This window comes from Cryptotermes secundus, unplaced genomic scaffold (genome assembly GCF_002891405.2).
Source record: "Cryptotermes secundus unplaced genomic scaffold, Csec_1.0 scaffold49, whole genome shotgun sequence".
Taxonomy (NCBI): domain Eukaryota; kingdom Metazoa; phylum Arthropoda; class Insecta; order Blattodea; family Kalotermitidae; genus Cryptotermes; species Cryptotermes secundus.
The window spans coordinates 3,180,767-3,196,572 of record NW_019744106.1 but is presented as its reverse complement, the minus strand read 5'-3'; the positions used below and the strand labels follow the sequence as shown (position 1 = coordinate 3,196,572).

The 15,806-nt window shown below is 37.2% G+C and overlaps 1 protein-coding gene across 1 annotated transcript in view; it reads left to right on the top strand.

Annotated features, from left to right (window-relative positions):
- LOC111874363 (potassium voltage-gated channel subfamily KQT member 4) overlaps positions 1-15,806 on the top strand; it is a 1,139,978-nt gene that overhangs the window by 1,106,129 nt on the left and 18,043 nt on the right. The window contains exons 14-17 of the mRNA XM_033755418.1: positions 5,118-5,245; positions 6,549-6,645; positions 8,281-8,675; positions 12,262-12,419. Of these exons, the coding sequence (XP_033611309.1) occupies positions 5,118-5,245; positions 6,549-6,645; positions 8,281-8,675; positions 12,262-12,419 (778 nt within the window). The remainder of the gene's footprint in view (positions 1-5,117; positions 5,246-6,548; positions 6,646-8,280; positions 8,676-12,261; positions 12,420-15,806) is intronic.

The following is a 15,806-nucleotide window of genomic DNA, read 5'->3' as shown; positions in this document are numbered from 1 at the left end:
ATTACAATGAGGCCTCTTCAGTATTGCTTATATATATGATGAGGTTTGTGAATTGTTATAAAATTCTTACATGAGGTTAAGACATTGGAAGAAAAAGCATAATACAATCAAAAAGGATATTTATATATCAGCTTCCCCAAAGGGAGGAAAGTTTATTTACATAATTTGGATTTTGTACAAGTAAAATTTAGAACGGTAACATAAACTTCACCATTCACTAAATAATTCAGAATGAGCTGCTGAATGCTTTTTTTCCTCTTGAATGTTAATAATATGAAATGAATCAATTTCTATATGCAGCATAAGTAGCCCTTCAGTTTCTGGGTATATTATTTATTCCAAGGAAAGAGATAAGCTGTGATCATTGTTGACTGGTTGTGTTAAATTGGTGTTCAGATTTTCAGTTCTGCAGTATGACTGCAGACCATCCTGACGGTTGTTACCTGGAGCAGGGCAAAGCAAAAGGAGTATGATGCTCGCTATTAGCATCCATCTAGCAGTGTGATTATTGAATGTACTGAACTTCACATCTGCACCTTCTGTGCACTCAGCTGTTAGGTACCTGAGCATACAAACAATTCTAAAAGCTTTAATTTATTATATGTAAAGGACCCATCACTTCCATGCATAAAGAAGAAGGGAGAGTAATCAAAGAATCAGTTTTTGATAATTTACTCAGTGTAGTCAGCGTTCCTGGCTACAGATCCAGAGGTCCGGGTTCGATTCCCGGCGCTACCAGATTTGTTCTGAGAAGTAGTGGGTCTGGAACGGGGTCCACTCAGCCTCATGATGATAATTGAGGAGCTATTTCAAGGAAATAGCGGCTCCATTCTAGAAAATCGAAATTAACAGCCATGGGGGATTCGTTGCGCTGACCACGCAACGCCCTCTATCCGCAAAAGTTGGCACTAAACTTCGCCAACAAGTGGCGGTCGCTCGGTCGGTATAGTTCACTTGCGGGCTAAAATCACGGAGTTTGTTTGTAGTTTTAGAACTTAGGCTTTTGGAAATATGTCATGTTTAATGTTGAAGACTCTCCACTTCAGCAAGCATTGCATTTACCATGTTCAGGTTTTGGGGCTGTTCAGAAGCCCATATATAGTTCTGGCAGTTGGTGGAGGGTATATGATGAAGGCGTGATTGCAAAAAGCAGAGGAGTGGGGTACTATCCAGTAGGAATTGATCATATGGTACTTTTGGCTAGCTGTCTACTCCTCTGGTATGTTCAAACATGCCTTTACACCCCACTCCCAGATAAGTATGTCTAAACCTTGCAATCAACAAAACATTAAGCTCTAAAAATGACATTTTTAATGGCATGATCATCATGTAAACTTATGATGTCAAAGCAGAATTTATAACATTAATACAGTTGTTTTGACATATTTTTGGCTGGGCACTTTTATACAAAGGTCATACTGAGAATCATGAGCAACAATTTTTTGTAAAGTAACATGCTTTATTATTGACAAACCAAATACACCACCTCAATCTGCAGACCTTTCTTTATTTTTCCACATAATCCACTTTGTACACATTTCTCCCAGTGTTCTGGAAGTTTGAAAATTCCCCTTCCATATAATGTTCCAGCCATCCAAAGACATTGACACACTGCTTTCTGAATTGCCTCCCTTGTCTCAAAACGTCCACACAGCTGATCCTTCACAAATCCAAAAAGATGGTAGTCGGAGGGTGCCAGATCAGGGCTATAGGAGGGGTGTGGAAGAACTTCCCACCCCATCTTTGCAATTGCTTCCAATGTGAGGTGAGTGTTGTCATGCAGGATGATGATGTTTCATCCTGGATGTTTATCGCGCAATGCACGACGGAGCTTGTGCAGCATCTGGACATAACGAGCAGCATTGATGGTTTGCCCAGGATCCAGGAATTCAGCCAGAATAAACCCCTCTGCATCCCAGAAGACTGTGCCCATCACCTTCACAGCTGATGGCACTGTCTTTGCCTTCTTTTTTGATGGAGAATGCAAATGCTGTCATTCTATACTCTGCCGTTTCGTTTCAGGCTCGAAATGGTGAAACCAGCTTTTGTCACCTGTCACAATACAGAGCAAAAAATCATCGCCTTCATGTTGATATCTCTGCAGCAGTTCTGAGGTGATGGCTTTTCGCTGACCTTTGTGGTCTTCGGTCAATAACCGCGGGACCCAACGAGCACAAACTTTCCTATAGCCCAAGCTTTCAGTCATCGCCTGTACTGCACTGTGTCCTATTCCAAGTCTTCTGGCTATTGTGTCCACAGTCACATGCCTGTCATCTTGAATAATCTCATCCACTCTTTCCTTGTTGCATTCAGTTGAGGCTGGTTGAGAACGACGGCTCGAGGCTCATCTTCGATGCTGGTGTTCCCATCTTTAAAATGTTTCACCCATCTTCGAACACTGCTCACACCCATGCACACAATTCCATAAGGACGCTGAAGTCTGGTGAATTTCTGCTCTTTCACAAGAAATTCGATGACAGCATGCTGGCGAAACGACATATCGTTGTCGGCCATTTTGTTAGGATTGATACTGGTCACGTGATGCAATCTATTGACGTAACAAGACACTGAAGGTTAATACAACAGCTGGTTCCACCTACCACCATACTCTCTTTCGTCTGCTGTTCCCAGGTTGCATGCAAAAAAAGTTGCTCATGACTTTCGGTACTACCTACATATTAACATGTTGTACAATAGTCAGACTCTGTACTTGTGGAAGCTATATATGTAATTGGACCACAAAAGTGCATCATTATTAATTCATAATTATTTATGATATTACCATATTCATTTATCCATTTATAGAAAAGTAGGTATCAGAGGGTCATTCTGAAGTTCTTGTTTAAGAGAACTGAAATAAAACCTCCAGAAATACAAACCACAAACAGACAATTGATATGGGTAGTCTTTAATCCAATATCCCTTAGTACAGTCTTTTAGGTTGTTAAAGAAGACCTTGAAAACTCCTGTGTCATTCCAGTCTTCTATTCATCTGCGTATGATATATATCTTAAGTTTGTACTAAATGTAATAAAAATTGTATCAGTATTATATTTTCAGTATTTTGTCTGGATCTCATTTTTAATTTTAAATTGTAGCCAATTTATAGGAATTGAATGGTAGCTCTTACATATTAGCACCGTCACATGTTGTGGTCTGGGCTTGCCTAACTCCGATCTGTGTGTGTAACTGTGCCGACAATATGACATGTTGTGGAATGCATTGATTGATCCATGTTTGTTCTTGTTAGTGCGTCTCGTCATGTGATGCTGCAGTAAAACATCTTCGCTGTTGCTCTTCTTCTTGTCTTTTAGCAGTGGCTCCCAACCATAAAGCACACTTTACTTCTCATACTGAAGGAGGAAACTACATTAAATAAAATTCCTTACCTATTTCATTCAAAGATGCAAAGTAAATTAATAAATCAATGCAACAGCAATTTAATTGTTGTTTGTGATCACATAGACTTTTCTCCAACATTTAGTCTTCCTCTATTGAAGTGGTAACCCTGTCATATTATCCTAAACATGATTTTCTGAAGAATGGTGTTTTGGTTTTTGGGCATCAGTCTAGAATTCTGAATACAGTTTTTTTTTGGAGTTTAACTGTTGTCAGAATTTCTTGTGCACTTATTTTGGCTCTTGCTTGAAATAATCATAAAAATGTTTCACTATTGCTACTATAATCCTAATTATCACTACCACCACCATCACTGGTTTCTTTATACCATTGTGCGGTAACAGAGCAAGTTTAAATGTTTGCGGCATTTGTTCAGCTTCTATGGTGGTACTGGTTTCATCATGTAAGGTGTGACTTGGTAAAGGCTGGAAGCCATCAGTGTTTTGTATTAACAATACTGCAAAGCTTTCTTTTCAATCTGAAGCTGGCATGAGCAAGAGAAACAATAGCACTTCAGTCATTTCTTTCTCCAATGTTATTTGTCTTTCAGAATTGTGATAATTCATGCTAGTGTTCTTCTCATCATGTAATAGAAGTAGAGGTTTAATTTCTAATATGTATCATGACTGAATGCACAATACAGTGTAGTTGTTAGATAGTTGAGTGAAACGTAATTTGTTTCTGAGAAAAGTGTTTGTGTCTGTACACGTGTTTTGCACAACTGGAGTGGCACATTTCTAAGAATACTCTTTATATCTCTCTTAATATGTACCAGATGATTTCCATGTGTAATAGTTTTAACTTTTTGAAAAGTCAGTAATTTTTTCTATAGTAATTATGCAGTTAAAATATAAGCACACATTTTATTTGCATGTAAGACAGAAAAATACCCATACAATACTTTATTAGTAGCATAACATGAAAATTTGCACATGAGTGCCACAGAGCTGTTAATGTGATATATTTACACAGATTTCTGCAATGAAAAGTGGATTTTGAATGAAAATTTAGCATAATTCATTGTCATATTCAGTATTATCACATATTCACCATATATGCATAAATATTTTTTCTGTATTAAAATTAGAAAGAGATGTATGTTATGGACTGACTTGTTTTTTGATATTCATTCATTTCTCTATCCCAGAAACCATTTGAATTTCTTTACGATTTCATATTTCATTTTGTTCTACACATTATTGCATTTGCTGTTAATTGTACCTGTTTAGTCAATTGCAATTATGTATTTTATTTTAAGTCTCATTTTGCCACTGAATTTCAGTTATTTGATAGCAAAGGTACCATGATATCATAGAAATTTTGTTTATAACAAAATGGTTATAACTCCTACATTCACAATTGTTGTGTTAAAATTCATAGATTGTGTTCAGGTTATAGGCGCACCTGTTACCCAACTTCTTGCATCTCTGACTAGACGCATATGTGTATATTTTATTACATTGCACGACAAAAACCAATATTCAGTTTTATTTAACTCAGCTTCTAAAACTGATTTTTGGCAGAAGTGTGATTATGGTTGAGCAAGTCCTTATTTGCACATGGATACATAAAAACTGCAAGAAGTGACATGCAAGTTTCTTTCTTATGTTCCAACACTTATGTGATGTTCTTTCGTTTTGTGTTATGTCTCTTTGTTGGTGTAGTTTGTGGTGTGTCTCACGGTTACGAATGGTGTTTATTTATTGTCTTGCCCGTAGCTGAAGTATTTTGTGGCACGTAAGAAGTTCAGAGAAGCTCTTAAACCTTATGATGTTAAGGATGTGATAGAGCAATATTCTTCTGGGCATGCAGATCTCTTGAACCGAGTTAAAAACCTTCAGTTCAGGTAGGTTTATTAATCAGTTCAATGTTGCTTCTTTTTCATCAGCTGTAATCGTATAAACACTGTGTTCAAGAGCTTCAAATTGTTAGCAGTTTTTCAGAGTACTATCCATACTCACCAATAACCAACAGTTTTTAATTAATAGTAAATGACTGTCGCATATGTGTAGAATGTGAAATTTAATCATTGATGTAAAAATACAGAACAAGGAAATTCTACCCACATATTCTTGAAAATTAGAAATCTTTTCTGAAAGAAATTCATCTTTCATTTTGAATATTTTTCATTAAAAAGTCATTGAAAATCTTCAAAATAAATTAAACAACCCTTTCAGTTCATTATCTGGAAAGAGAAATTCATGACTAAACGTTCTCATGGGAATTAAGAGTAGGCTTACCATATTATTTTACAAGCATGACTGTACTTCCAGTATCAGAATTTGTTTAAATGTTAAAAATGGCTGTTGACATTGCAAACACTATACAGGCTTGCAACCTTAGTCATGACCTGAATTTTACACTGGCACTGTTTCCACTAATCAGAATTTGTTTAATTATTATTCACCATAACTCTTTACTTCCCAAAATTTGTAATTATTAAATACAAATTTAAGTTGTTTAATTACAAAACAATTTATTTTCTCTTATCTGGTGGTCTTGAGCAAATGTACGAGATTCTCATGCCAAGGACCCCATTTGCAGAACTGTATGTTCAGGTCAAAACTGTCAACTGTTCAAAAGCTTGCACTTTTGGAATATGAGAATCTGAATGATTTGTGCTCATAATCTTTAAATGGATTTCTTCATTCTCTTATGTAGGACACATCTGGCATGAATACAAATATTTTATATGAAGATCTTGCTACAGACTGTAATTTATAATAAAAGCATGGATCATGAAAATATTCAGATTTTACATTAGCCTTCATGAAGGAATACGCTTACATTATATAAAGGTTTCTGTACTGGAATTACATAATACAAAAAAATGCCTTTGTTTCATTCGTTGCTGACGTTTTCAGAGGTAACTTATTTTCAGTAAATTTAAGTGTGGCTTGCAGCCCAGCTGATAACTGAACTGTTTAAGTGGAAATAAGGTAAAGTTTATGAGATAATATAATTACCTTCCCCTTATAAACAAATAAGAGAGAATCATATAAATTTATACTAACTAGAAATCTGTCAAATTTACAACTCACATAAGCTTTTCAAACTGAGTGCATAACAAAATAATGAACTTTCGAAGAGTAACGCTTATCTCCACACATCTAAAAGAATAATCACAATAAAGATCGATTGTTTCACAGGTTGGACCAGATATTGGGTAAACAAGGTTCCAAAGCAAAAGATGTTTATGCCTCCAAAATTAGTTTAGCCTCAAGAGTGGTCAAGGTTGAAAGACAGGTGAGAAATATTTTGTCTTACTATAAACAAGGAATAAACCCATTTTGTGTTGTTATGATACATATTGTATTGATACATTGTCCAGGATAGCAGGTGCATGTATACATGAAATTAGAATAGATGATCTGTAAAGTTACACAAACTGAAGAAGGATTTTGCTTTGAATGGCTACAACCTTTCAGCAACTTTATATTAGCCCATGTAGGAATAGCATCAACAAGACCAGTTTGTAAGACATTTGAGGACTAGGCCGCCATGAGCCTGTGCAGATGGAAAAATGTCACTAAAGAACTAGCAATCCTGCTACATATGTGGGAAGTTTCAGGTATGCAATTAAGCCCAAAGAGCAGATATCCAGACTGCGGTTTCTTGTTGCCACCCACAGTTTCACAAGGCAAATTTTGGGATAAATTCTAAATATACAGGGTTTGTCTGGAAAGTAATGAAATTTGTTTTTTCGGGCGCAGTGCATTCGGACCGGTTGGGAAGCGGGGGGGTACTCTTAGCTTCGCAACGTTTCCAAGCTCTATCTACCCTGAGCTCTGGGAGCGTCAGGATCGCTGTATCCTCCTGTATCCATATTCGTGTCCTCTGTATCCATGAACCTCCTTCGAGTCTGACCCTGAGACAAAGCACCAAAGTTCCGAATGGCACACCTCGGAGTCCCCTCGTCCGAAGAAGGCAGGAATGAGCAAATCAAAAGTGAAAACCATGCTCATTGTCTTCGACGCCAAGGATGTGGTCCACAAAGAATTTGTAATCCAAGGGTAGACAGTCAACGCAGCTGCACCATGACAACACTCCCAGCCACACTGCTCTGCGCATCCGGGAGTTTCTGGCCAAGCACAGCTTGGCAGCGTTGCCCCAGCCCTCCTACAGTCCTGACCTGGCTCCGGCAGACTTCTTTTTGTTCCCAAGGATCAAGACCGCCCTGAAAGGAACCCATTTTGGAACCACTGAAGCGATCCAAACACCATGACAAAGGCTCTAAACGAGGTCCCCGTCGTCGCCTTCGAGGATGCATACCATGCATGGAAAAGTTGCTGGCAAAAGTATGTGGATGCCCAAGGGGAGTACTTTGAAGAATTTTAAACGTTTGTAATATCTAGAATCATTTTTTTTACGAACTTCATTGCATTACTTTCCGGACAAACCCCAAATGCCAGCTTCCTTCCACATATTTTCTAATTTATAATTCACAATCCCCTGTCATTCAGTTGTGCATAACTAACCGTTGCTGAAAAAGTGTCATTAAATAAACCAGTAATGGTCTTAAACAACCACAACCACCACAGTGCATGATTTGACAAAACTGGCAGTAGAATGATTTCTTTCTTCATTAACTTATCCCTTTCATATTGTTATCTCCTTCCCCCTTCACTTGTATTCCCTTCCCATTCCTTTAAATTTTTCCAACATTCCTTTCCCAATATCCTATCAATTGCAGAAGCTACTTTTTTTCTTCATATTCTAACAGTGATAGAAGATATTTTCAGTTTTCCCCATCTTCTAGCAATAGTAGAAGGTAGTTAGGCTTTTCCTCTATTTTAGCAATGACATTTTGGGTTCTCCCCATACGTGATTAAAATTTTCTGTTTTTTGTATGAAGATGCCTCTACTGTTATTTCTTTTCAGGTGGATGACATTGAAGTGAAACTTGACCAACTCATTGAACTTTATATGGAAGACAGAAAGCGTCTTCTGGCCATACCCCTCCACCATTCAGTAGATTCACCTCTGCCATTAGCTGGTGGTGCAACTGCAGTAGTTACCACTGCAGGGGTAACACCCTGCCCCAATACTACCCTTCACAACCCCCACATCATCACAGTATCAGCTTCACAGTCTGCCACTAGCCCTCCCATAGCCTCAGCAGCTGTTTTAAGGCCAAAGCCTATCCTGGTAGACAAGCAATTCTCAGAACCCAACACACCCACATCCAAGAGCTTCACGGAACCTCAGCCACACAGGCCTATGCATCGAGGGTACTCAGACCTTGGGCACAGAATTAAAAAGAGAGTTACGCTCAGGTGAGTACCATAGAGGAGTCAGATCATTTCTCCCATGTATCAGCATCTCTGTCAACAAAGTATTTCAGTTTCTGACATCCATTATGAAAAATGTCACATCACGTAAAGTAGGACTAAAGATTGTCCTCATCAATTAGGAAACACATATTATGCATTTCTTGTCTTTAGTCTCTCAAAGTTGGATTTCATTAATGTATAATTTTCACTTTCAGAAGTATGCTGTGTAGAATGATGGTTTTCCAATGTTTCATCAATCAGTGAAGTTTTCTTTTTCAGGATTAATTACTGCCTGTTTTATAATGTTCCATTGCTGTTTGACCTCATTTTAATTTTTTCTCAGTTCTGTTCATAGTGCTTCTAATTTTGTTTCTATTATTTCCTGGTACAACTGTGACTATTCTCGTTCCTTTAACTTGTCTACTTTCCATTTTTCCTTGTATAACTCATTGTTATCTGTTGTGGCAAGTCTTTCTTTTAATTTAACTTTAACTAAATAGTGATCAGAATCACAGCTAGGACCTCTCGCTGTTTTAACATCCCGTATTGATGAACCATGTAGAACGTAGATACCAATACATGGTCTGTTTGGTTAGTTTGTTCACTGACAGGTATTTTACATGTTCCTTTGTATATTTTTTTTTTGTAATTTAAACGTGCTTTTTATAATAAAATTATTTGCCATTGCCAGCTAACTTAACATTTTCCATTGTCATTTATTTCAGTATGAAGTGTGTATTTTCTACCCACAGTTTTTAAAAAGGCTTCTGTCCGAATTTGAGCAATAGAATCACTTAGAATCACTAACATACCATATTTTGGTGTTTTGAGCATTCTCTGTGAAGTTGATTATGAAAGGCGTGCTTGTTCTCTTCATGACTGTCTTCTGTTGGTGCATATGCTAATATTAATGTGACATTTCTTAAACGCCTTTGAATATAATTTTACACATCCTATCACTAATTGATTCAAAACACATTAAACATTTTCATGCTTGTGCATCAACTATAAAACCAGCCCTGCAATGTCCAGTCCTAGAATTTGGTTCACTATAAAATACAGAATAGTATTGTTTATCTATTTTCCCTTGCCCAGGCCATCTTGTTTCTTGAATTGTTAAAAAATTTATTTTGAATTCTCTGGCTTCATCTGTAATTTCTACCATTTTTCCAGGTTGTAACATCGACCTAACATTCCAAGTTGCTGTTGTTAATATTGCCTTCCTTTTTTGGTTCATTATTCTAACGCCATGTCATTGCACATATAATCCTCTTGGGTCATTCAGTAATTGTAAAGGCTTCACGACGAGTTTTTTATGGGATAAGGTCATCAGCCTTAAACCCATCCCTTAGCCAGTGTGACTGGAAGTCTTGATTTTGGGGTACTTTACCCCTAGAAGTGTTGTTTTCACTACGATTCAAAGACCCTTCTCCGACCTTCGCAGTTCACAAGCCATACTAATGTCCAACATCTCCACCTCTTAGTACCCAGTTATAGACCCCTCTGACTTCTGTCTTCAGCTCTATACTAGTACAAGAGGAATTGCTGCCTTCTACCTGGGATGCTTATCAACTTCCAATCTGACTTAGGGTTACTCCTTCCATCAGTTCTGCTGTACCAAGATTTCCCTCTCTGCCATTGAGGTCTTCAGGGTAACCCTGGCAAGGTGCTACCATCCAGAGCCAGATGGACCAGGTGTTACTCCTGTATCACTCCCCTCTTTATCCTGGCTTGTGACAGGCAGAGCTTGGTCTCCCAAATATTGGACCCAAGTTGGCTGGGTTAGTTCTTACAAAATATGTTGTGTAATTTTTCATATGATTCCACACAACACATGATACATGGCTTAGAATTGTATGAAATTGGTATAACTCAGTATGCACTATCAATAATAATCCAGGATATCTTCACAGGATCATTTTTAAGCACTGTTGACCTGGCAACAGTGTTCAGTATCATCACTGAACACTCAGCATGGTCATGTTGCTGGACCACTCAGAGTAAAAAACTGTGTTCTGTTTTACTGAGAAGAAATACATTTTTATGGTTTGGTTCCTAGTTTTAACTAAGATGTAATACCAACTGCCAGTAGTTTGAATTTAGACAACCATGACATATGTATTCATTTTCAACATGTATTAACCCTACTACTGTTAGGCAAGTAAAGCTTAGTGTAATGCCTGTGCTGAATTGGTTTCGTGCTATTTCTGCATGAAAATAAAAGGATATTAAGTAGAAATTTTAAATAATGCAGACATAATAAATCTTACCTTACATGAAGTAGTTGGTTTGGGTCACTAAACATGCTGAAGCATACACTATACACTACAACACTGCAATAACCCATTACACTTACAGTTCACTCTTTAAGTACACTATTGAATTATGTACTCTTCTTGATATATTACTGTGATAAAAAAACAGCCATACTTAGCTTCATGCTGAGTGCACCACACCTCTCCCATCTAGATTCCCATTTAGCATCAGAAGTCAGAAAACTACAACTCTGTCCAGTGTATATTATACTGTGTGTGAAAATTGCTCTTCAAGTTTCAGCACATTCAGAAAATTAGATTTTATGATACATGTTTATAAAGATCGCACCTTTAACAATATGGATGCAGCAAGGATGCCTTGTTGAGCCATGCCTGTATTATTATGGCTCAGCAGCATGAAGGTTAAATAAAAAGTATTGTTTTTCAGAATCATTAACTCTTTGACTGGCGCGGGCGTGTTTTAACGCCCGGACGATGCCAGCCGTTCCCTGGCGTTGGCGTGTTTTAACGCTTTGACAATCTCGTCCCTTCTTTGCTCTCTTGGCACTCATCAACCAAAGACATATTTATGATAGTTTTTGTGCATGTTTGTAAAGAACCCTTGTAAACTTTGTGGGGGTTTATATTACTGTCAGAACCCTCGGAGAAGGTAAAGGTCAGAAAATATTTCACATTCATTCAGTTTCACCATAGCTTCTTGCAGCAAGTGTCTTCGTTTTCCTACAGACCAGCTGGAAAATGTTGTGAACGAGATTTTTTCTGATGATGACAGTGGCGATGAAATAATGATTCTTGAATTGGATGAAGNCACAAGGTTAGAAAAGAAACAAGTATCATGTGTGCAGGCTGTGGTGAGGCTCTCTGCAAACTTTCATGTTTCAATGTTTATCACACGAAGAAAAACAAATAAAGAGGTGTGGAAAAGCATTTATTGCATAAAATATTGTATTTTAATTAGTTCCTAAAAATTTCGTTTTTAAAAACCAATTTTTGTTGAAGTTGTTTAGGAAAAAGTAACAACATGCATTTTAGCGACAAGGTTTAAAGGGCCTGCCAGGACAGGGGTGGGATTTAAATACCCTTCGCGCCAGTCAAAGAGTTAATATCAGATCCTTCCACTGGATCCTGAACTTAGTGATGGCCTTGTAGCTTTTGGGTTGGGTACAGTTCTAACAGCTCTTCACTTTAAAATGAGTTTTGTCAGAAAACAGAGCCCTTAGATATGGATGGCTTCTTTGAAATTGTGTTTAATAGATGCAGCTCAGTATTATTTGAAACAGATTTATATCTTCTTGTTTCATGTGCTTCCTCAGTTCGATTCCCTCCCAGTATGTATCGCCACTGTCATCAGAAGATGGGGGCATACATCCTTACCAGCATGAAGGAGAGGTGGTAATTATAGTACCACCCCTCAACACATCCTTGGATGATGATCAGGATGAAGGCAGTCCAAAGACCACAGAGAGCACAAGTAAGTACATCATCATCATCGTCATCATCAGTAACTTCACACGCTCGAACATTCATTTATCTCACAGGTGGATACTGTTCAGAGGAACATGCTGTTTTAATCTTTGGGGCTAAATTTGGAGGCAGCATTTTTTCTTTGAAATGCTGATATCCATTTTCATCATATCACAGTGTAGAAAAAAGTAGTCTGCATAGTTTGCAGATGTGTGAGAGCAGGGTACCAAGGAGAATATTTGGATCTATGGGAGGGGAAGTAACAGGAAGATGGGGAAAATTACATAATGTGGAGCTCCATAATTTGTACACTCCACCAAATTTATATAAGTAGAACACTCTAATCAAGGAGGATAAGGTGAGTGAGTTATAAAGCATACATGGGGGAAATAAAAAATTCATATAAAATGTATCTTAAAGAAGTGAAGTGTTACAGTGTGGACTGAATTTAACTAACTCAGATTATGCTACATCTCATGTGTCTGGTAATGAGCCTCAAGGCTCCATAAAAGGTAGGAAGTTTCTTGACTAGTGGAGTTTCTCAAGAAGGATTCTATTGTGATAAATTTTGAATAGAACGATTTCCAGCACTCCCTACATAATTTCTCAAGACATACTTCATGTTAACAACTGTAGCATCAGGTCTGGAAAATGCTATCTGTTTATCAGGAAGACAGAGAGAAATATGTATGTTGCTGGACTGGAAATCTTATGTGAGACAATGTGGATTTAAGTGAAGGAAGTTTGTGATATTATTTGTGTAGATAATCTCACACATATATATTTTCCAGTCCTTTTTCATAAATCCAAAACATGATTTTATTAATGAATATAAAATTTTTGAAAGTTGCTCAGTATTTGTGATCAGCCAATTTTTTAACAATCACAACAGCCCAAAGAACCTCAAGCTAATGAGCTTTCTCACCATTGTCAGTGCAGAGTTGGTGTCTGCAGTATCAGAGACTGTTTCCATCTCCATCAGCAAGAGTCAAGAGTTGTACTCACATGCTGTATTTATAAACAAAGCTGTTTTCTGTCACAGCCTAGACTACGTGGGGAGTAGTGGACAGAATCAGATCCATGCCATGGCTGACAGTAACTTTGTGTATAAATATAGCATGTATATATAGCATATATATCAAAGAGCTGATGATTGAGACAGAGAGAGAGAGAGAGAGAGATTGAAATGTAGACACCAGCTCCACTTTGTCACATCTGATTGCCCAACAAGACCTCACTGTATACAGTCACCATGAAAACTTCAAATCATATATTTATACTATATTTTCCACAGCTTCATATGATGATTGCTCATCTTCAACTTCCCTCTGATGACACTAAGTCAACTACTAATAATTGACTGGCACCGGAAAATGTTATTATTGTGAGTGATCAACATAGTGTTGTATTTGTTTCAGTGGTACATTTGTTCCCTTCCCCACTCACCCCAATTTGTTTTATGTGTTCTCTACTGTTACATGCTAGAAAACTGATATGCACCAATTGTTCATATCAACAAATTGTTTGTGTCTGTGCACTGTGGGATAATAATACTCTCTGATAACTAGTGGTGAAACATGGTTAATTCATATCTCTCTCACATTCATATGGCTTCATATCATAGGCAGTATAATAAAAATGATTTTCAGAATGACTAATAATGGAACATCTTGTTGCTGATGTAGTCTCGATAATTTATTTACTAAAATAATGAATAAAACCCATGAAAATTTGTTTACATTGTGTTTTTTAAAATATGTTTTTACCTGTGTACAGGTCATAAGTGGCCTTATTTATATACCACGTATCACAGATTCCTGCTAATTACAGTCAACAACAGTGTATGTTTTTATATTACCAGTAACTACACTCTGAATGTAGGCAGCCGGGATGGCACATTCAGTATAGCAACTAGCTACAGGCTGAATTGCTGAAGGGTCAGTGTTTGAGTCCCAGTAGAGACAATATTTTTCTCCTCTCTCTGTCATCCAGAATGGTTCTGGGGCTCTCCCAGCCTTCTGTCCTATGGGTAGCGGAGGCTCATTCCCGAGGGTAAAGCAGCTGGAACATGAAGCATACTACTTACCTCCAACTAACACTGATGTCAAAAATACATGGATCTATGCATCCGCTCCCAATACATCTTCATGGTGCAGTGCTTATTTAGTTGAGCACAGAGACAACTTTACCTTAACCTTTACACAATGAATGTGATTGGTTTCATAATTCTTATTTCTCACCAAACGTTATAAGCGTTGTCAAATCAAGGAGGATGAGATAAGCAGGACATGTAGGAAGTATGGGAAATAAGAGAAGTGCGTAAAAAGTTTTGGCAGGGAACCTCGTAGGAAGGAGGCTACTAGGAAGATCTAAGCATTGATTGGAGGATAATGTTAAAACTTATAATAAATAAATAAGTAGGAGTATGTGGACCGGTTTTATTTGGTTCAGATTAGGGACCTGTTGTTTCTTGTGAATGCAGTAATGAACCTACAGGTTTCACAAAAAGTTTGGAATTTCTTGAGTAGCTGAGCAACTGTTAGCCCCTCCAGGAAGACTCAGCTCCAAGGAATGAGTTAATTAGTTACACAGTGGATCCCCAATCAGAACTTTGCATTTTGTTTCTTACTCCATTATTTCCATTGCCTTATCAGTGTTTGAATTTCAGGTAAATTTGATGTCAAGTTTACAAGTGCTGATAAAAAGAATATATCATGATATCAGAATTAGGCCTGTTGAAACCTGCTATGAATACTACAAAACAAATTCTTTTTATGCAGTACTCTTGCTGAATTCCATTTCCTTTTTTATATTATAATTTTTTTAATCTTGTCAGAGCTATTCATGTCAGCATGTTTTTTTTTTTTTTTTTGTGCGTCTTCTATGTATTGTTATTTGTGGAGTTCGAAGTTTCCATGTGGTTTAATTTATTTTATGATCCTAATGGTGTGTCCTGCTGTCCCTATCATTCTCATTTCTGCTGGTGTCAATCTGTTTTCATAATTTCTTTTCTGTGATTCACTGCCAGAAGTTAGTGATGGTGTAGCAGGTGTCTTCTAAAGTCATGTTCCTGTTTGCAGTTTTTATGTTCAGATATTTTCCTCTTTGATAGCATATATTTTATCCCAAATAATTGAACATTGATTTGTTCTAGTATTCTATTATTAATGCCTATCTTACCTCTAATCGGTTCAATTCCACTGAAAGCCATAATTATAATTTTTTCTAGTATATGTGTGGAAAATTCTGAAACTACATTATTAAATTGTATGAGACATGTAAGAAAATGGAAATATAAGAATAAATAAAATTTAAATCTCCAGCTATGTTATTCACTGTATGGCTATTGCTAGGAACTAAATACAAAACATACGTGTACAGTGTAATGCATATT